General features: G+C 45.2%; 1 protein-coding gene across 2 annotated transcripts; it reads right to left on the reverse strand.

Annotated features, from left to right (window-relative positions):
• Positions 1-571: 571 nt before the first annotated feature.
• LOC144767430 (uncharacterized) lies at positions 572-22,247 on the reverse strand. Of its 2 annotated transcripts, none has more exons than XR_013598201.1 (3): positions 21,904-22,244; positions 18,809-20,160; positions 572-2,179 (listed from the first exon to the last, which is right to left on the reverse strand). XR_013598201.1 is itself a non-coding variant. In XM_078650865.1 (3 exons), the coding sequence occupies exon 2, from the start codon at positions 20,071-20,073 to the stop codon at positions 19,489-19,491; it is 585 nt and encodes a 194-aa protein (XP_078506991.1). In that variant the 5' UTR covers positions 20,074-20,160; positions 21,904-22,247; the 3' UTR covers positions 572-2,179; positions 19,460-19,488. The 2 variants fall into 2 exon arrangements, 1 of the variants encoding a protein (XP_078506991.1); XM_078650865.1 differs by having other exon boundaries at positions 19,460-20,160; positions 21,904-22,247.
• Between the last annotated feature and the right edge of the window lie 418 nt (positions 22,248-22,665).

The following is a 22,665-nucleotide window of genomic DNA, read 5'->3' on the forward strand; positions in this document are numbered from 1 at the left end:
ATGTTAATGTGTTCAATACAGGCTCGTGTATTATTCAACAACAACTCACAGCAATGTGCATATACTACTCACCTTCTCGTGGGCACCTACTTGGTGACACAAAATGAAAAGAAAACTTCAATCTGTTTTCCTAGTATCTTTAAAAACCCACCCTGATTTTACTGGAAATATTGCGGGATCTAGACATGTACCATGTATTATTTTTTTTTTTAATTAAGGGAGGTGGGGGCAATCAATGGACCTCTCCCTGGAAGGATAATGTATGCTTTCCAGCTGATATACTAAGATCCTCCTCCTTCACACAAGCCCAGTGCTGAATGATGTGCATTATGAAATGGAGGCAGCTGAGCAAAGATGGTCCACAATAGAAGAGGCATGGATACTGGATCCAGTGCCTTGGCCGACACAAAGGGCGACTGTTGACTTGCTATGTAGTCAGTTGAACAATAGTTCACTAGCCTGCTCTACTGGTTATATTTCACTGTTAGAAACTCATTTATGCATCTTGGCTTCCTTGTAGCATAGACAGTTTAGCTATGAAATACAGGTCAATGAGAGTGTCTTTAAAAATAAAATGTCTTTATTGTTGGGACCTAAAAAAGAACACAAAATAACTTCCTACATATATATATACCTGGCAAACACATGAGCCCATTCATCCTACAGATGAAGATACTATCTAACGCTGGATGTAAATCCTCCTTTATTGAAATGACTTTTCAGAGCAGCAATGTAAACAAATGTGGTCATAGTTTTTAGGTGATGTAAAAGCAAACTGTGTAACTTGAGAGTTCACTTCACGCTACCAAAGCAGGAAAACACTGGTACGCTGGCCACGCTATGCCACTGGGTGACCTTATAGGATGGGGCAAAACGATAGCACCCTAATAGCCTCTTATCGTATATTACACATACTTAAGGAGATACATTCTGGGAACACAAATACAAATGGTAGGACATTTTTGCCATACTACAGTTAGGGGCTTAGGGGGTGAATCTTTAGCTTCCTACTAAGGGTAAAGATCTCACATCACAGAATCTGCCACATTATTCATTACTGAAATGTAACCATGTTCAAAATGAAAGCATTCACCAAGGTTGGGTTGTCCATTTCAATTGATGGCATAGTAAAAGTAGTGGGCACCAAGTCTAGCCCAAAATGTGCTGCTCAAATACGGAGTTAATCCTAAAGGTCCAAAAATAGCACTTAACCGAAACATGATAGGTCTTCAGTGGCCCCATGAATTATTTATGGAAGGAAACAAATAGTCTACGGTAGAGGTATTTTAAATATCATGAAGGATATTCTGTACCACTGTAAACGTCATACTCAGGCACATTGATCAGCATTAGTCATACCCTACAGACCTCGAGTCACTCTAGCAGCAATAAGATCAATGGTTGCCTTAAGGCAGTAGGCGGCTTTGTTGGGCATAGCATGGTCAGTCATTTGTATCGCCCTTGGCATATTCAGCAGGCTGGACTGTTGAAATGAACAGGAAAGGCACTCTGAATGAATCGCCCTGCATTGAAATCACCTCCTCCATGCTAAACCGAATGTGCATCTTCCTGCAGCTCAGAGCGTCAATGTCGTGCGACACATTGAAAACATAGCAGCATATTATTTAAGAACCTAACAGCACAAGAGTTTCTTTTGAAGAACAGGTTAATGGACGACTCTGGGGCTACGTGGAGGCAATAAGCGGGGGGCTGAGACGTACATTTACGGAAATATTTTGTTTGCAGGCCATTATCTTGAAAGATCCTTTAAAAGCATATTCACATAATGTAAAAAAGAACTTTAATATTAGCTGACCAACATTTAAGTAAAAAAAATTACAAACGTGGCTCAGGTGTTCTTGGAAGAATTGTCTGTCAGAAGAAGAATAAATACATGCACATATTCATTCTGTGCACTAGCACCTAGCAGCTTGATGTTGAAGGACCATGATTACAAAAAAAAAAATATAGTAGAATATTTGGAAAGAAACGTAACCAAAGAGTTTTAGTGTCTGTTCTTTGAGGGGAAGCCGCTCTAGTGCAATTTTGAGTTCCAGCACGTAGAGCCTGCCAAAGCTGGCATGGGAGGCCCCTGGAAGCACACCAGCTTCAGGACAGCAGAGCTGAACAGATACGCTCCATTGAGTTCAGATGCAGCTGAACACCATCTATGGCAAGTCTAGAAATAAAAAGAAAGAGGAAGTTAATATAAACTCGTCACAGAAGGGTTTCCCCTCACTCCTAACCAATGTGTTACTTAAGATGCAACTTGCACCATTTATGATGTGCGCCGGCCTGCATATGTATCAAAGTTTGTTGAATACCACCCAATCCATTCACAGGTAAATGTTACGTACAACACCCAACCTATTCACAGGTAAATGTTACGTACAACACCCACCCAGTCACAGGTAAATGTCACCGTACAACACCAACCTATTCACAGGTAAATGTTACCTACAACACCCACCGAGTCACAGGTAAATGTCACCGTACAACACCCAACCTATTCACAGGTAAATGTTACCTACAACACCCACCCTCTCACAGGTAAATGTTACGTACAACACCCACCCTCTCACGGGTAAATGTTACGTACAACACCCACCCTCTCACAGGTAAATGTTACGTACAACACCCACCCAGTCACAGGTAAATGTTACGTACAACACCAACCCAGTCACAGGTAAATGTTACGTACAACACCCACCCACTCACAGGTAAATGTTACGTACAACACCCAACCTATTCACAGGTAAATGTTACCGTACAACACCGGTACAACACCCAATCAGCATGATAATGAAAGCCACAATAACCATCTCATGTGCAAACGTTTCCTTGTCATGTGGAGTAGTCAATTTAAAGCTACAAAACCCTCCCCTCGCATTCAAGACGGACTATTTCCCAATCAAAAGAAAATACAAAAGTGAGAGAGCTGTTTTAATGAAGAAGACATGTCTTTTAGTAACCCTAGGAGCCCTAGCAAGGTCCGATTCACAACAAAATGAGAGCAGGGAGGCCAAGAGGCTGCCTGGCAGGTGAGCAGTGACAACGGCGGATGCAGGTTAATATACACAAACACCGTCTCAAAAGAGAAGCATCCTCTCTGTGTGCCCAAATTCGCCACGAGGGAAGGCCATAGTGATAAAGTATTAACATTGGTTATGTACATAGCACACACCAGAGTGTTGTGATGTTTAAAGAATCTGTGTTTTATTGTCCAACTTAGTGATAATGACTTTCCACTTGGCCAGAATCTTGAGATGGATTTTTATATAGCTCAAACTGACATTGAATTTCCTGTTTCATAGCACTATGAATAATTCCTCTACAGCAGTTGCTCTTTTGCCACCAGAAAGGTGAAAGTCAATCACAAGGGGACTGCAAACCGCACCCATGGGGTTACACGCATTGCACAAATTCTATCCCATTTACCAGTTCGGTGTTGTACACCATGCACACACAAGTAAGTGCAAAATCCTTCGGATGGGTGCAATAAAGAATTTTCAAAACCTTTCCAAGAATACTCCAGTTCTAGGCTGCCATCAATTCTATTGGACAAGTTTGTTAATTACTGATATTGGTAAACCTGTACCCATGTGCCAGTGTAAACATGTTGGTACAGATTTATGAAGAATATTTGAGCCCATTTATACTTCTTTGCTAATGTTCAATAAGTACATTTTATTTATGTATGTATTTTTCTCATTACAGACTGTGCAATTTGCATCACTGGTACACCGTACTGGTTTGTTTTGTCAGAGGATAAAGGAACCATGTTTACAACTCTGCAAACTGAAATTACACATCATTTTGCGCTCAGTCTACCTTTCGCAAGTGTAGTATCGTAGGCAGCAGTCTAGTGTTTTGGGATAGACTCGTGGGAGGAGCAGGGAACCGAAGTGGGGAGGACAGTTATGAGTAGGACACAGAAGAATAAAGACGTGTCGAATACTACTCCTGGCTCCTGCCGTAATTTGGGGGGGGGGCATGACACTGGCGACGAGGGTGGGATTAGTGCAAAAAAAAACAAAAAACACATTGCCTGAACCCCTGCCGTGTGTGAACGGCCCGAGACTAGAGAGCCAGTGTCAGCGTTGCGCGTCGGAAGCGCGAAAACGATACGCGTTGTGCCTGAATGCTGCCCCGCGACATGACAAGTGGGTGAATTGAAGCTGCCCGTATGATCGGAGGGCCACCCAGAGTGTCCACACTTCAAAACGAAGCGGCCGGAAGAAAAGAAACGGCGCGAAAGGCCACGCAGAGGCTGAGAACACCTGGGGACAGACCGCTGCGTTCAGCAAGGCAGGGGGTGAGTCCCAAAGGCACCGGTGACCGAAGAAAAGTTGCCTGCACTGTCGGAGGGCCACCCGGAGCGTCCCTAATTCGGGAGAAATGGCCGGAAATAAAGAAAAATGGCGCAAAAGCGGCACAGAAGCCAGAGAGCGCCCGGGGACAAACTGCCACGATCGGCGGTGCAAGGGTGAGTCCCAAAGGCCTGGAAGCTTGATTCAAAGACTTGGCAAGCGAGTTTGGCGATTGCGAAGACAGATAAAAGTGCAAGTACAGACTTACATGAAGCCACGTGTCCCAAGCGGCGGCCATCTTAAGGTCAGGCGCTGCCCATAGACATCCATTGAGATTTTGGTGTCGGCCATCTTAGAGTCAGGCGGTAGTGAAAGCCTACAGCAAACAGACTTTGTGACATCAGGCACTGGCAAGGACATGAATTACAGCACAACCAGCCCGAGCAAGCAAACACAGAAAACGAGTGAAGATTACGCTGAACACAAAGAAGCACAAGCCAATGCAAGAGGCTGAACAAGTAAACAAACATATGCAAAGAAAAGGGTGGAAACACGAGCAAATACCAGAGCCAATGCAAGCAACCACGAGCAAATGCAAGAATATGTAAACAAGCACAAGCAACGAACAAAGACGACATGTGCACAATCGATAACTGATACGAGCAACAAGAAGTGTGATGAATCGAAGTGACTTTAGCAACAAGCGCAAGTCAAGGCAACATAAACACAGCAAGCACACGCCAATACAAACCTCGAATGCAACAAACACAAGCAAATGCAGATCCCGAACGGAACAAGCACGAACAAAGCCAAGTACCAAAGTAAACTTCAGAACCACGTGAAGACACATAATTAAAAGTAGAAGAAACGAAAGCGGGAATTCGCGGAGCCACGAGTCACGCCTGGTGCAGCTGAATGGTGGCCATTTGACCTCAGGAGATCCAAGCCAACTCACTGAAGCATACCGAGATAGTCGCGCCAGGAGCGGACAATAGTCAATAGTCACCCGAGCTCAGCGAATCTTAGCAAAACCAAAGGAAACGACCAAACAAAGACTATCGGCTGAGGGGAGGTCAACAAAAGAAGACAGGAAGAAAAAGGAACAGCCCTGTGACATCGTTATACATTTCACCATCATGTCGGTGAGAGAAGAAACACGCACATCTAAACCCTGCATACCACCCCCAATGACGCAGACCAACGAGCGGAGCTTGAGTCCCCGATGGAACAGGTGGCTAGAATCACTGGATGACTTTCTTGAAACAACCGGTGAGCGTAGGGATGGAAAACGTCTACTATTGCTACTTCAGCTTGTAGGTCACGAAGGCCGACGCTTAATCAGAACGTTTCCAGCCAAAGACACAGAGACATATGAAAAACTCAAAGAGACGCTACGCGCTCATTTCGACACAGAGGACGACGTGGATCATGAACGCATCGCTTTCAATGCGGCACGGCAGGAACTCGGAGAATCATTACCAAACTTCATAACAAGGCTACAAAGTCTAGTGCACCACTGCCATTTCAACACATTTACATATGAGGAAGCAGTTCGACTCCGGGTAATTGAAGGTTGCTCAAAACCTGAAACAAAACGCAAGATCCTTCAAGGACAGTTCTCGCTAAAAGAAATCATCAGAAGGGCTGACGTTGGAGAGCAGGTTAAAGCAAGACAATCAGCAAAAGAACTGCACCCGAATGCAAGTCACGAAGATAAAAGTAGGGAGACGTCTCTCATGTCTGTGGAGAAAGCCCAGGAAACAAACAAAACCAGAAAGAGGGAGGGCGAAGGCAGAATAGAGAAACAACAGCGGAAGAAACCGAGTGACGTGAAACACCCTGAGTTAACAATACAAAAGGCAGTGAAGGATGATTACGACACCCTCACTGATATGTCTTCATTGAATCATTCAACAGACATCACAAACTATTCGGATGAAGCATCAAGTGGGACAGACCACACAAAGGAGACAGGTAACAGTCTGCTCAATGGATATGTGGAAAGGACCAAATACAGACGAGTGGACAAGTCACGTCAACTCTGGACACCGGTATACGAACACTCTCGAGCAACACACTGCCCATCAAATGTTGTAGACACTTCTGAAGAAGCACCATGCAGGAAGACACATTACACAAGTGTCACTGCCATTAGTGCACCCAACAAACGAGAAGAAGAAACAAATCACATGAGGCATGGTAAGCCACTCAGGCATTGGAAAGGGATAGGCATGTGCACTAAAGATACCCGCGACAATGAGAAAATGGGGGAGTGACAGTTAGTGTGATGTGAGAGGGACCGAGACCAAGAGCTCCACGACCAGACCAAAGAAATAAACGCGTGGTTAGCAAACAACCTATCCACAGCAATAACACCAAGGACACCTCAAAAGCTACACTCACAAAAATGTCTCACGGATGACTCCGACTCCAGGAGCATGTCATCACAGACTACCAGCTCAAGCAATGTACCAGTCAAAACAATCGCAAAGAAACATTCTCAGAGGAAACCAGCAATAGGCTCCTCCAATTCAGAAAGCATGTCTGTACAGTCAATCCGGTCAACCAGCACATCTCAAATCAATGACTCAGAACATCTGATCACCCCACAATACAACACGTCATGTCAGTTACAGCTATTTCAAGACATAAGGAATATATCGGCACCCCTGAAGGGGTCAGCGAGGCTGACTCAACACGCTTGCAGAAGGAAACCAGACATACGGGACAGCACCTACCGGGTGAGAAAGGACTATCCTGCAACTCAGCAAGGAAGGCAAAATGGGTGGATAAGGAAGAAACACACCACGTGCCCGGATGATCAAAGAGTCCACCAGTCCCAAATGCGAGTGGGTGAGACAAACTGGGTCAACAAATGAGTCCCGAGACCAAACCGATCCACCCATGTCAGACAAGAGGACACTGTTGTCCCCAACCGGAAGAGACGAAAGGAAGTAACATCTCACGCAGATGTTCGGAAGAGAACCACAACACCGTTCACTCTTTGAGCGTCAGTCGAGCAAGGGCTACCAAGAAAGACAGATTGCCGCTATCGAGTTGAGCCATCAACCGTCACTTCACAAAAGACCACCACGATCACGCCAGAACCTGTAAGTGAGTGGACAACTCGGAAGACTATTGGAAACTGCAACGAATCAGAGAATCACACAGTGCCTCGCAATTTCAAAGGCGCACTCCCGCAGTCAAGGATACTCTTGTCAAGGCAGCTGACAGCTCAGACAATGCAGTGTCTCCAACAGGCCACACCTTGCCAACGCCTGAGGAGCTGACTAAGTCTAAGCCTAGAACGGCAACTTGTCCATGACCCATGCGGACAACTCGTAGACCTGTGCGGTCAGTCAAGGAACTATAAACCTGTCTGAAGTTAATTCTATTTTGTTAAGAAAGGGGGAGATGTAGGATCGTAGGCAGCAGTCTAGTGTTTTGGGATAGACTCGTGGGAGGAGCAGGAAAGGGAGGAGCAGGGAACCGAAGTGGGGAGGATGGTTATGAGTAGGACACAGAAGAATAAAGACGTGTTGAATACTACTCCTGGCTCCTGTCGCAAGCAGACCGGGTGCTTTCCTCGAATACAAGGGATTACAAAAATATCTTCTGGAATTAAAGTGGATACCCACAATTATGAGCCAGTACCTTACAACATGGAGTTTGTGGACTGAATGGAAAATTACAGGTTTTCAGATCTAACAGCAGGACACCTCGTCATATTACAACACACGCAATGCACATTATGAAATCCTGTTTTGCAACTCCAGTAGAGTGATATGACGAGGATTGGACTGGAAGACACGGGGGACATCCGTTTGCTACATCTTCACCTCAGGCTCTAGTTGAACTAGCCAAGCATAATAAGAAAAGGAAAAAAATCAATACATGACCAAATAAAATCGCTCCGCCTACTCAAATCATTCTAACACTTCTGGAACTGACACACACACTGAAGCACACGTGGGCTGGTTCTGAGAAACCAGGGAGAGTCGCTGGCCCGTCTAAGCATATTGCGACAGATTCCTCTTGCTGGTTTCGATGGCAAGCAGCTAGGAGGAATATGGCAACCGTGGCTCAGTTCCTTCCCTCACACAAGGAACTGAAACCTACCTCCTGCCAGAGACATGGCAGAGTGCTGTGCTGTGCACTGACAGATAAACAACTTATTGGTCCACAGACGTTCTCAAGATCAGTATGAAATCACACTACGATTACTGGGCTTAGTCTTTCTCACCCATTTCGAATTCTTCTTGATGCAGTTGCCCTCTTAGCTGACACTGGATGGAACATGATCTATAAAGTGGTCTCCATTTCAGAGGATGCTCTTATTCTTCTACTCACCTACAGTACTGCCTATCGAACGCCCAACCCGCCTCACGAGCTCCTACTCTATGGGTCGTCATCGCTCCCAAAGAAGTCCTCTGGTGTCCTTCCCATCACGGTTCAATGGCCAGCTCACTGTCCTCAGGCGCATCTCTATCTCTACTGGTGCACTTTCTTCACTCGGACCAGTCATTGGTTATATTACCCAACAAAAGCCCAGGCCTTTCGTAAGAATAAAATCTACACTGAATAGCTTATTGTTCAGTTACCACACAGACTACAACACATACACCTTGTCCAATCTGTTGCCAGATCACTGCATTGCCAGCAACCAAACCAGTCACTCAATAGCGCCTCGTGCTGTGTGTGAGCTCACACTCCGGTTTCCTAGCAAATCTGCACAGCAGCAACACCGTGGTTGCTCTCACCAAGGCCAATGTTCACAGACCCTCAGGTGAGCAGGTGCTGTCCAAGATCCCCTTTGCAACGCAGAGGCTGAACCGTCACATGGCCACCTTGTCAGACAAAGCTGTTAGGACTACTATGGAAAACTCATATTAACCCACCCTATGCACCATGAACCAAAGCACTGATTAACATATAAATGCATCATCCCTGCATGTATGAAACTTCAGTCGTCATTAATGGACAACCTACTAAAACTCAGCCACAACGACCTTTGAACAAGTTTCTCCCACTCTCGTCAGTAACATTATTTTGCTCTCAAATCTACACCAGCCCTTGATCATGACAAATTCCTTACAAAGCAGATGATGCAGTAATATCTGTCATGACGTATTGAATATCTCATAATTAAAGTATTGTAACTTCCTTGGGTTGGGGCAACCACGCCCAGTTTGAAAAACTTCCAGACCCTCACAAACCTTCAAATGTTTTTCAAATTAGCAGCTTCTGGTGGTCGCCAAGCCTATGGAACAAGTTCTTATGCTGGATGCAATATTCATTGATACTTCCTTAATAACACAGGAAGGAGTATTTTGTTCCCTGTATTCAGTCCTTGAGGGACTGAATCTGGGACAACAAGCAGTGGTATCACTACGGGTTCCTGAACGAGATTTCACTCAATTGATCACTGTAATCTAGCAAGCATCAAGGATGGTAGGCTAATGGTTCCCTCTTTTCTAGATGTGTGGATCACAGTCAGCACCCCTCCCTAATCCCTACTCTCCCACTGTTCACCCCCCATCACCGGTGATGTCCCAGGGACTCATCAGATGCAGAGATTGGACTTTTAGACACTCAGGCAAAATTACACGGTGACACCATAAGACAGCCGATTTAAAGTAGGACCAGTCCTTCTCAGTGTTGGAAGCAATACATCCAAATTCCTTGTCCAGCCTTGTGAGTTCCAATCTATTGATCTGCTCCCGATGCTGTTCCAATGCACGTGAATCGCAGCCCATACTTTGGGGGCAGCTTGTGTTAAGGAGCATTGGGGGCATTGCCCTACTACTCGTGCAGCAGGAGTGAGAAGGCACACCGAGCAGCTCAATGCTAAGGGCAGCAAGTTGGTCGCAGTGAAACAGCAGAGATTGTTTATTTTGAGGGAGGACGTTAGGATGGAGGGAAAGCTACTGCTCATGTGCCGGTGCAGTGACATCAGCAGTGTTGGGCATGGCCCGTTTCAGTAGTCCTGTGGCGCTATTGCTGTGGCCCAGCAGGGCAGTCAGTAAAGCTCCATCCAAATAAAGGGCATGGCGAAGGGCTCCTACAGTATTGGAGTGGGTGGTTTGAGGGGGCTAGGTTGAAGAAGGAGCCTGGCAGCTTGTTCTGGCCCTTAAAGACTGATCTCAAGGAGTGGAGAACATGCGCAGTGGTGTGCTTGAGAAGCTGCTATTCACACTCGTGTTGCTAACAAAGCGTATAGATCTCTTTCTGCCTGCCAGAATCCAACATTTGTTTTCTCATGGTGGACCTTGGGGCAAAAATGCAAGACTGCTGGAACAGCAGAAACCTTGCAGCCCACCAGTCGCCATCCCTCTGACTGCCTCATATAGTTCCATGGGGCTCGGGTGGGGTCATGTTAGTGAGACAGCTGGGCCCACACATCCCTTCACCACTTCAGGATTTCAAAAGCTTTTTATAGTTCCATTTGTCCTTTAAACTTTACTTTTTTTCTGCAAAAACACACAAAAAACCCAATACATTCTTGTATCACAGGATCTATACGTTGACGTCGCAATGTCTTGAAACACAGGTTTAAACTACTGCTCTGTTGATTTGTATATCGAAATATGCTGACGTTGAGGACATTTAAAAAAAAAAAATTGCCTAAATATCACAAGTACTCTTCTCTCTTTTGGGTAAAGATAGCAATCAATGAGAAGATGCTACTAAACCATTTCTAAATGTAAACACAGAATGCAACAAATAGTAGTGTTTGTTGTAGGCAACAAATTATGAGCCAAATGTTAATTCACTTTTCTGATCATGTTTTTGTTGTCAAATAAAATTAGGCTGAAGTTGATTCAACGGCAGGCACTGTGTTCCATGTGTTCCATGGTAGCATTACATGGTTAGCCTGCACTGATAATTACAACACTATTTTTACATACCATCTATCAGTGTGGTTTCAAGCATAAGCCAGCATTTCAGTGTAGCTCGAGAAGGCCAAGAAGAGGCCAGTGGCATGAAATATTAAGTATAGGAGTCTGACCTGTGAAATGGACCATTTGAACTAGTCTTTCAGTTTTCGCAGGAAGATTTCTGGTTACATACATTTTAAAAAGAATAGTTTTTTCCTAGAGTTACACGCAACAAGAAAACCTCTGCAACACCCTCCTTCACTAAAGACTTGCCTGCTCATTCAGTGCCCGCCCCTTTTAGAATCCACCAACCGCACTAGACTTTGGCAGGATTGGAATTAATCCCTTACTTTCAGCAACGGTCTAGCTCAATACAGATGATATTGAAGGATTGGTGATCAACATTAGGAACAATCCAGGCAACCCTTGGAGTTCACTGCGGATTTTTTCAGCTCTTGTCTGCGGAAATGAAAACGAGGGCTTTACTCCTAGTCATCTCTTGCCTTGCAAGCCATAATCGGTGCTTCAATCAGATCAGTGGAGTCTCACGGAAATAGCTTACTCTTCTCACCCAGAGAATCAGTATTCAAAGTTGTCCTGGGTTATTACCATTTCTCACCCCTTCTTTGGACCTACTACTATACCTGAACTACCACTTTGCCCTCTGGAAAGTACACACTCACACACTGCAGAACAAGGTTACAAACTTCTACACACCAGCCTCCTTACATGGACGAAAAGGATCCAAGTCATCAGATGACCATTTCAAGCATGGCTTCCGGCAGATGGGTGTAGAATAGAGTTTTTACCTGGGCACTCATCGTGCACAACTCACTAAAAAAACATTGGAGGTCTTTTACAATGATGCTGCCACATTAAACCAGTTGTTCTGTTTTAGCAAGCGCAAAATCTTCCTCAAAGCATAACATGTTAGTGCTATTCAAAAAACGGATAAAGTAGGAATTCAGTGCCTTTTTAGCTGCACAATGTAGAAAATGACAATCTTTCCAAAAGCTATACCAACTGATGCCTAGTCGTCTCAGAGCTCACCAATCCTAAACTGGCAAACAACTAAGAATCAGTGTGTGTGCCTGGGCCTAGCATCTGTAAGCTTGTGTGCCTGGAAGCTCTTAGGTAAGCTGAGAGCAAGGGCATTTCTATCTGGCACCGTAAACCATCGTTGTGCCTCCAAGCAACTACCACTCCATCAGTGACACCCCCTCATCCCCATCAAGGAGTTCAACCCACCTTTCTTTGGCGCATGTTGCTTTTACACCAGGCAGTTAGATACTAAGGAGTTTGCATTAACAGTCTGCCTTTCCTTGTAGTAGTCTTTAATGACCCCCTAAGACTGCACCATTAGGATTTCAATTGTTGGCCACGGTCTGGTGGCTGTGCAGAGAAAGGTGGAGAAAGACCATGCACCGTGAGCAATACTAACATGCATGGTTGAAAGAAGTGTAGGACTTCGCTCCGGGGGACACTTCTGTGACTTGTGATGATGGCGGAGGGTGACTGCCAAGTCCGAGCAGGAGATGCACAGGGCAAATCAGAGAGGCTTAAAGAAAGCTTTGAATATCTGCTATCAAAATTCCTGGTAGACTAATTCCATGCCCTGACTGTAGGCAGCATAGGTAACAGCCAGCTTTCCAGGGCCTTGAGCTTTGCAGTGATCACACAGGTAAGACAAATCAGTCTAGTCGAAAAACAGCTGAGAACTTGCATGCTACTACCCAAGCTTAGTGCGCGGCATTACGTTGTAAAGATAGAAACATGTTGGCAGTTCACCACATTTCAAATCCTAGGCTTTCGATAAGCATGATCACATGAGTTAGTCTAAATTGGAGACTTTCAAAATGCACACATTTTATCACAACTGGCAACTAGAAATCTGGTGCCCCATGCAGAAGAATCACCAATGAATGTTTGGATTACATGTGATTTACCATTGCCCCGCTCTTTGGGGGTAGAGGGAAGAGGATGCTTACTGCTTGTCTATACTTTCTGCGTTTGTAAAGAAACAAGGTAACAAAAAAAACCAGCAAAGTCAGACTTGAAACAGAGTTCCACCCACAAACGGTTGCAAAAAAGAAGGCTGGCCCTGTCTCAGCAAGGTTAAGGGAAGGAGGCTGTACTGACAGTGTATGACTGGATCTTTCAACAAACAAATATATTCCTGAGCCTAAGAATGCGTTGGAAGGTTCAGTCAACTGAATTTAGAATTAAATCGAGGTTCAGTCAACTGAAGTGGAAAGATACTACATTTATGGTTCAAGGATAGAAAAAAGCATCGGTGGTGTCTTATACACTTCTACAGAGACAGGCTTAACAATTTAGGTAGAGCAATGCCTGCGCAGTTATTTGAGATTCAGGATTTATTTGAGATTGGGATGGTAGCATGACTGTGCAACTAAGAAGTAAACTCAATAACATTACTACAACAGCTGTGCCCTGGGGTGATGAGTGAGCAAGGAGGTTAAGAAGCTTGGTGGGTCGCTCTTATCAAATAGCACAACCCACCTAGTGGGATCAAGGCCCATGTGCCATTCACACATGCAACCCTGCAGCAGAAGCGTGACCGGGAGGAGCAAGCCACTGCTGGTTGGAAGCAAAGAAGGGCCATTCAGCATCCCTTTTTTTGCTACACGTAGGGATTCCTGCTCCTCCTTACACTTACACACACACACCTCCCCCCTTTGTTGCAGGTGACTTTCGGCACACCTTTTCAGGTAGTCCTAAGCAAGTGAGCAGCACCAATGATATATGTGGAACGTGCTGCATGCAGAACTTTGGGGCAGTAACTCAATGCATCAACCATAGCAGTTGAGGAGCTGTCCCAAGACACAGGGCCAAGAAAGGGATGCAGTGATATTGAACTTAAACCCAGACGTAAAAGTAAAGTTGCCTCGTTACACAAGAATGTGGTGCTAGTATATGTGGCTGGACAGGAGGTAAATTTAGGGAATAAAAATACAGCAAATTGGATGCCCGCAGCAGAGCTACCCTTTAGTCATAGCTTCTGTTGTCATAGCTTCACTCCAAGCACAACAATTTTACCTGTTCATCCAAGAGGTTAGGAAAATATGTGCAATTGGTTAATAAATCAAGAAAATTCGTTTTTAGTTGAAGAGGATACGAGCCGTTCCCAAGTAATAAGTCCAAAATACTCTTAGGGCCAGCAGACAAGTTCAATTAATAAAGCCTGGCCTCACTACCTGGTAGCTATGGCACAGAGCAAACTGGCTACACTTAAGGAAAAGTGATTAAAGTATTTAACAGAACCAAACAATTAAAAAGTCAAAACAACAATAACAATTCCACAACTAGTTTCCAAAAGTAGAGAAAATTTAAATTAGAGGAACAACACTAAAATGATTAAAATCCAATAAGCGCAACTGGCTATATGAATTCTTAAAATTTTAGGAGGAAACATGGCAAGAAAAACTAAATCATTAGTCAAAAGTCACTGTTTGTGATTGAAATGGCTGTAGGTGCGATTTCAGGGTAATCACGATGGAGCAGGGGTCCGAAGCCCCATGCCGGGTTGCCCGGGTCGAAGAATTTGACCTCAGACTTGGATGAAAATGGAAGTCAAAATCCTCCAGTAGTGCAAAGTTACAGGCTGTATCTGGCAAACTCATCTAGATGTCAGATAGCCGTTAGAAGAAGTCTAACTAAAAGTTGTTGGTTTTAACGGGAAAAGCGGACTATTCAATTTGACTACCATTGGACATAGGATCTACCTTTAATCAGTACTTCGAGACAACAAGGAAAACGACAGTCTTCACAGAAATTGGAAGGAATTCAGGAATCTGCCATTCAGTAGGTGTGGTGGGTCAACCGGTAGCTGACCTCTTTCCCTGTATGAGGTGTTTTGGAGCTAGCCACCTCAGTAATGAACCAATGGCAGGTGGGCCTTAGTTGGCTTCTACTGCTTAGTTTGATGCTTTGGAAGGGAGGCCAAAGTAATCATTCCAACCAAGAATCAATATATCCTTGGCACCCATCATACTACCAGAGTCTTGGTTCTCATTTTACCCCTCAAAAAGATGTGTGCGTCAACATTTATCATTCACCCATGCCCCCCTTAGAATGGAATACACAGAGTTATGCTCCCTTTGAAATGGCATTGTATCATATCCCGCTCCTATACGAAACATGTACTGCGAAGAGCTCGGAGTGGCCCAATACCTTCTTAAAGCCTTTACCTTGGGCATGAAATTACATCATCCACACCACTGTTGACGTCTTATCCATGAGCATGGGATAATGTCCCTTTTCTATAAAATAATCTTAGCTACGCATTTAGAGGGCAATCCTAAAAGATTAAGGGATATTACCGCTACAATAATCAGAAGAGAGATCCAGATCCATAAGTAAGTCATCAAGAAGTGAATGTTATCCTAGAAGGACTTCTTCTGGGAGCTATTGATTGCATTTTCACTGCATTCATGGTTTCCAATAAATAATTGGCATGGAGAAGTGCTCGACAGTTCGCCTGTCAGGTAGCTTGCATTCTGGATACCTCCACCATGATGAGTGTTGAGTCAGATTCTTTCTGGCAAATCTTTATGCAGCCTATGTTGTAACTGCAGAGAAAGTAGCATTAACAAACAACAGCACTGAGGTGAACTGTAAACTTCCTAGGATATGTTTGGCAGTGGGAGTGTAGGACATGGGATAAGTTCGCTCAGGGGATCATTGCAATGCCTTTCATTTCCAATCCTGTGGGTGCATGCCACACTCTGCAGAAGCCTACCATAAAGAAGGGATGCGAGTGTGATGTCCAGTGCATAAGATCCCATAAAGAAGAAGAACAGGATGCACTTTACCGTACAGTCTTCGTTAACCACACAGGTTTTACAGGGAGGCTGTAAGGCGCTTTGGAATCGGATTGTTCCGCGTCCAACTAACAGATGTGTTATGGGGCAAGTAAACCAATTATGAGGCCAGAACTCTATTGGAAAGGTCTGCCAGAGTGAGGTAGAAGAAAACTTGTCCTGGGAGGACTTGATATCCATCATGTACAGTGAAACAGTGGAACATACAGATTCTGTCAATTCTCAGAGCAAGACATGACACGCGTTCCTTGATAGTAGTTATGGCTTCATCAAGACTTTCATCAGCATGGCGAAACTCCTATGACTCATGTAAAAAGATTGGATTCTCTGTACACTTTCCAAGATGTCAAATAATAAATAAAGCAAGTGAGAAGAAGGGGGTAGATACTCGTACACATTCAACTAAGTCTACTATAAATTATTCTGGTTAGGAAATTGCAGGTGGGTGGGGTCAGTGGCTTTCTACATTAACCAGCAGTTTCCTTGACACCCTGCACCTCAACCTTCATGGAAGATTCCCAAGTTTTCTAACACATAGAACACCACAACACACTCAGAAACCCGCATGGTCAGACTCATTTTATTGGCTTGGGGCTAAGATGGTAGTATCTTAAGTAAATACTGAATGCAATAGAACAAAAGGACGCACTGTGAAATCACTACTCAAATGTTGATAGAGGAGATGTACTGAATGGATTTGCAGTCAGTAAACCATGAGTTGAAATGAAATGAAATGATTACGCTCTTGTATAGCGCACGACTACCCGTAGGCATCTCGGCGCTTGCTTAGGGAACCCGTCCTGGTATTCCCCTGTGAGATACCCCAGCAGGGTGTCCACAAGGTGAAAGCCAGGCATCCCGCCGCGAGGGGCCGTAGTGGAGATTAAGCAAGCTATTGCCCAGAGTCGCAGAGTGTGACCCCGTGAGTTGAGTAGGTACCGGAACGAGAATTATCGAGTCCGTGGAATTTATGAGCCCGAGACCCGCCGAGGCGGGGAATCGAACCCTGGTCCACGGCTGATCTCAGCTTCCGGGTCTGCCGCCTCTAACCACTGAGCCACGCTTCTCCACTTGTTTGCAAACTGCATTCTTTGAATCTCTCTTTTTTTTTCAAGGCTTCCCTCTTAGTTTTAGAGAGTGCAGCCCTGGGAATTAAGAAAACATTTGTCTAACTTACACGTGCAGAACATCTTCCTGCATTCAACGCAATTGTGTCAGTCACACACACACCAAACGTGACAGAATAAATGTTTCCAAAAATCACCTGGTGTAAGATTCTAACTTTTCTTTTCACCCACTGTGCCACTCTACACAAAGGCCCACCTTGTGCAAGTCAGCAATCCACCTGCTCCTTATTGGAACAGTTCATCCTTGTTACGCCTCATCGGTGAGGTAGAGGTTGGATCCTATTGGAGAGTGAACGTGGGACGTCTGGGCATACACATGGCCACTTATTGTGTGCCATTAAATCACACAGAATGTGATAGTAGGAATGACAAAAAAGTCTACTCTAACCACTTTAGTGTTTCAGGGGTGTAAACATGTATATATATTGTAATAATTGAATAAAACTGAATATCTCATGGTAAAAGAAGCACTGGAGATTTATACATCTCCAATGTTTCTTTTACAGTGAGATATCCTGTTTTATCCAATTACAATATAATGTTGTTATACATACTTCTGGTGAGGATTTGCTTCTTCCACGGCTCATCTCTTCGATTACTGTGCATTTGTTCTCTTTTTTCATGTAATTTGTTATCGTCCAACTAATCCTACAATAAAGTTGAATTGTACTCTATCCACTGGTCGGTTGGACTTTTTGCAAGCACTTCTCACATCACCTGGTATGTGACTCATCCAACCCCATCCATTACACATCCAGTGTAAAAAGTCAGCCCACTGACACTGCACCACTCTTTCATCTTTCATAAGTACTCGCACTAGTCTTCCTTCCCCAGGCGTGCAGCACAAGTGTTGGGTAATCACCCAAAACCTAACATGGGAATAGCAGAGCAACCTATGATAACCATCAAATGTAAGCCGAGCACACCCCATCTCCCACCGACCCTTTGTCCATCACACTGCTAAGCGTGGAGTCCCAAGACACAACAAAAGCGCGGCTCTGACGGTCCACTCGCAGGAACAAATCCTTCCAAGCAAGCATGTTATAGCGCCCCGCACGGAACTACACGGTGCAAACACAAAACTACACAATTCAGGTTGTGCTCTTTAGCCGGACTATCGAATTGGAGGCTACCACGTCGCAATTGTCGGAACTGGCTGGGGGAGGTGATAAACCTAACTGGATCGTCCTGCTCATTTGATCTGCTGCCAAGTAATCGCCCCACTGGTTTCAAAACAAGGAGTGGCCGTCTACTGACCACAAATAAACCATAAAATGAGATACTGTTTGTTGGCTTACAATACACAAGTCTCGTAGTAATGTTTCTCCTACCTGAATCCAAAGCAAACAAGAGCCACCTTCGTACCTCGAGTAAGGACGCAGTCCTCTGTGAGCCAAAATAAATAAGAAAAACAAATATGGCCGATTGAAATGACGTTATACCACCCAACAGGCTATGCAATAACAGACCTCGCTGCCGCGTGTGTGGTGTTCGAGGTGAGTGACGTTGAGCTACTTCGCTCTCGAATACTTAGTTTTACTTTACCATTACGAATTTAGGACTACCAACCAGTGCCAGGCGTGGCTGCATGTCCAAGAGTGCAGCTCTCTAGCAGGACACCCTGTATGTCACCCCAGATATAGCATACCTACCATCCATCCCCCGGCTCGAATTCCAAATACATTGTTGGTGTTCTTCTCCCAAATAGATCTTCAATGACCGCAGGTCGGGTTTGAGTAGAGAAGTCACTTGACCCGCGTGCCCGTGAAGCCCACACGTCGCCAAACTGTGTCTTGTTCCTTTCGCGATGTAGTTCTCACAGCTCAGCCAGGCGATGGCAAACTTGATTATGTAAAATCCTACCCGGATATGCCACCCGCGCCTGAAACGGGAATTCTTCAGCTATCTGCCAAGTGGGAAGTGTTTTACATCTCTAAGCCCTGTAAACAGGGTTCACATCCGCACGACATGAAGGGGTGGCCGGCTAATTGGCCTGTTGCCGAGTGTGGAACATAAGTCACGATATATTCACGAGCTAGCGTAACCCAAAGGCTCTTTTAATGTTTTACGGCCTAATATTTTCCTTTGCTCGAAGCAGCAGCAGGAACCCCGGGGTCACGCCGCTCATCCAGGGTACTTCTGCTATTAAGAGGTCCTCTGCCCAGGAGGCATGCAGGCCTGGGCCCGTTCCCAGAGCACCCACGACACATCTGCTAGGAAAGAAAGGCCACAGTCACTGCCTTTGACCCCCAAGACCCGCCCAGCAGAAATAGAAAAAAAATCAGTTTATTTTAATGTGCTACCTGCAGAGCGGGCTCCGTGACCAGGCTTCTCACACCAGCCTGTCTTCCTTTGGCCAAGGGATGATGACAAACTGATTGTCCAGCCTGCTCAGGGCGCTGAGCTCCAGATGTCCCTTTGAGCCATCCTCACCGAGGAAGATGTGAGAGTCTAAATTGGCAGAAATGCTGGTGATGGCGCGTCCTGGGGGAGAGCTGTAGAGAGGTTCCCCGGGAAGGTTGGGAGTTTCCAGTGGACCGGGTCCCACATCTAGTGCCACGTCCTTATTCCCTGCAGCCGGAAGCGAGGTCTTCCTCCTTCGCTTCCTCTTGGAGAAGCTCTCTGAGAACTTCCGGGCCAGCTGCATGAAGTTGCTCCGCTTGTTGATCACAATTTCCTTTTGAAGATCCTCCAATGAGATCTCAAGGTTGCCGGAGTACCAGGCCAGCCACCAAAGCAGGCTGAAGAAGACCACAATGCCCCCGCTGTAGATGAGGAACTCCCCAAACGAGCGCCCGTCCACCTGCAGGTTAGCGAAGATGCCAAGAAGCAGCAGAGCGATGCCCCCCAGGTCAAAGATCACTGCCAGCCAGAAGATGCCTGCGCACCTCCCACAGCGCAGCCGGCCGGTGGCCATGGTGGCAGAAAGGTCTTGGAAGATAGCACAAAATGCCTGGTGTGATGCAGCGAAACCAAAGTGCAGCCCCACAGGAAATGCTTCCACCTGAAAAATAAGAAAATAATATAAGTAAAAAGGCATAGAACTAAATGAAAATCAATCTATCTATCTAGAGGCCAGTAAAAAGCGAGCTGAACAAAAATAGACATGCTGCCTCAGACATTGGACCCAGTGTGATTAACTTTTTTTCACTGTACATACGGGCGCTTTTGGTTATATAATTATGATGGTACTCGTAACATAAGTACTGGGAAAAGCAATACACCTCGCCAGTGATATCTACCGGTTTTGCCAATGCTTTTTTTTTTTACCAAGATGGCAATCGTTAATGCAGGCCCATCTGCAGCAGCTATAAATGTAGTTATATTTATATAAACACTTTTCAGGGATGCCTGCTGCCATGCATGCACACTTGCAGGCAGCCAACTTGGAATAATAAACCAAATCTTTTTAAAATTAGTCTGGCAGATGCAGCTGTGTGTGCCGTTCAGAGTCGGTGAGAAAGTAGGACCTGGTCTGCAATGCAACCTCTGACATCATTAGTCTGTCACCGACATCATTAGTGGGAAAGTACATGCCATCCCATTAAAATACTCCTTGGGCAGGACAAACACAATAGAGGGGAAATGCAAATAATCAGAAGCAGGTAAGTGGCATACTCCAGAAAAAATATTCAGTCAGGAGCAAGGGGCTGAATCTCTACGTTCAGCAGATTATTAACTATTAAGGATAGAAAAAAAAGGTACATGGAATACAGAAATGTTAATCCACGGACCTTAAATATTCAGAATCACCAGAGACTTCTTCACATTTTCTGCTGATGCCCTAATAAAGTACTCGAGGTGTACATTATACTTTTTTCTGCAGCGCAAAACCCTGGAACGAAAATCTTCTCAAAACTTACACGTTAGTCTTAATTGATACAAGGAAAATCTATATCATTAAACCAAACCCACTTAAGCCATGTGTTTTTACAAATCCTTACTTTCAGTTAATCCACGTGATTTTTTCAGCGTGGCTAGACTACAACTCCCAGAATGCTGTTTTGAGGATGATGAAAGTCCGAGCTGTAAACAAATGGAACAAAGGTCTCTGCTAATTATTGAACAAAGACCGAGGGTCTCTCTCGGTTTTTTACTCAACCTGCGCCAAGGGGCATAGAACGAATTCATCCCATTCTTTGTACCATTTTTTTAAATCAGACAAGCGCGAATCTTAACTGAATGTTTAATGTGAATCTAAAGGCCGAGGAGACCAGTGTGACAAAGAAGTTCTACCTCGATTCTGTGAAGAAATTCTTCACATCGAGAACTTCGGAGTCGGGCGTGAGGTGCACGCTGCGATGAACAATCACTATTTATTGGATACGGTTAATCCACATCTTTCACAAGTGGATTTTTTTCTATTTAAAACAGGACGAGAAAATAAACCACAGTTTGAGTATAAAGATAATGCGCCTCTGCAAACTTGTACACTCAGAGCTCCTTCCCGCCTTTAGTTACATTTCTTCGTAAATAGCTGGTGGTGTGTTCGAATAACTCGTTAAAAAAGTAAATACACAATCACACCTACTACTAGAGTGTAAAGTAGTAAGAAAAAAAAACGAAAACAGTTTGTAAACGGGGATTCGGGAAGAGTAAATGAACCATTTCACAAACTGGGCGGCAAACGTTTCCACTACACACAAAGGCGCGGTCAGGCACAAACAACTACAATTGTATTTACAAATGATAATAAATGAAACTCCCAGTCTTGGACAGCGTGGGCTGGTTGGCCCTTGCACCTCACCTGGCTCAGAGACCCGAACGTTCATCCATGAGTAAAGAGATTTTAAGATGTCTTCCTCCAGTCGACGGACCTGGACGCTTTCTGTCGTGGAGATACATCCTGGGCCTGTCCTGCCCGGCAGGAATCTGGGATTTCCCCAGGTACAGAGAGGTCTGAGGTGAAACCCCGCCCAGTGGCGCTCAATCAATGTGCCTCAGCCCCCTCCCCCAGGGAGGCGTGCGGTGCAGCTCGGGGTGGCGCACAGGTCTGGCCTCCTGGAGCGGGATGCAAGTTTTGGGAAGTGTGAGGGGAGGAACCATTCTCTCTCGCAGCTGGACTCACAGCTCTTCGCATACATCGAAAACATGGGCGTCCCGCCAAAGACTTCTTGGTAATTAAGGCTGGCACACATTCCACGCTAGGGTTTGTGCGAGCACCCGCTCCATATCGTTGTTGTAAATAGGACGTTCACCCAAGTCTGAGAGAGGCAAATTGAAATGGACGCCTTTGAATCACGAGGGCTGTGCGGGGCGGAACCTGAATGCCAGCACGTCTCCACCTTGCGAGGGGCAGTCTGGCCGGGCACTTCTCAGAACAATATATACATCTAGAGAGCAGTCCGGGCACTTCTGGGAAGAACCGCTTCACAATTAATGGGGCATAACTGGAATGCTTCAGTAGAGTCGCTTTGCCCTTCTCTGTTACACTGGTCCATGTTCACTGCGCTGCCCTTCACTCAGAAGCGCCCTGGGCGAGTCTAAATTTGGCACTCACTGTCACCCG

This window comes from Lissotriton helveticus, chromosome 7 (assembly GCF_964261635.1).
Source record: "Lissotriton helveticus chromosome 7, aLisHel1.1, whole genome shotgun sequence".
NCBI lineage: Eukaryota > Metazoa > Chordata > Amphibia > Caudata > Salamandridae > Lissotriton > Lissotriton helveticus.

Bases quoted from the DNA above. Each gene is read 5' to 3' on its own strand.
- LOC144767430 (XM_078650865.1), bottom strand. From the start codon at position 20,073: ATGGCCACCGGCCGGCTGCGCTGTGGGAGGTGCGCAGGCATCTTCTGG.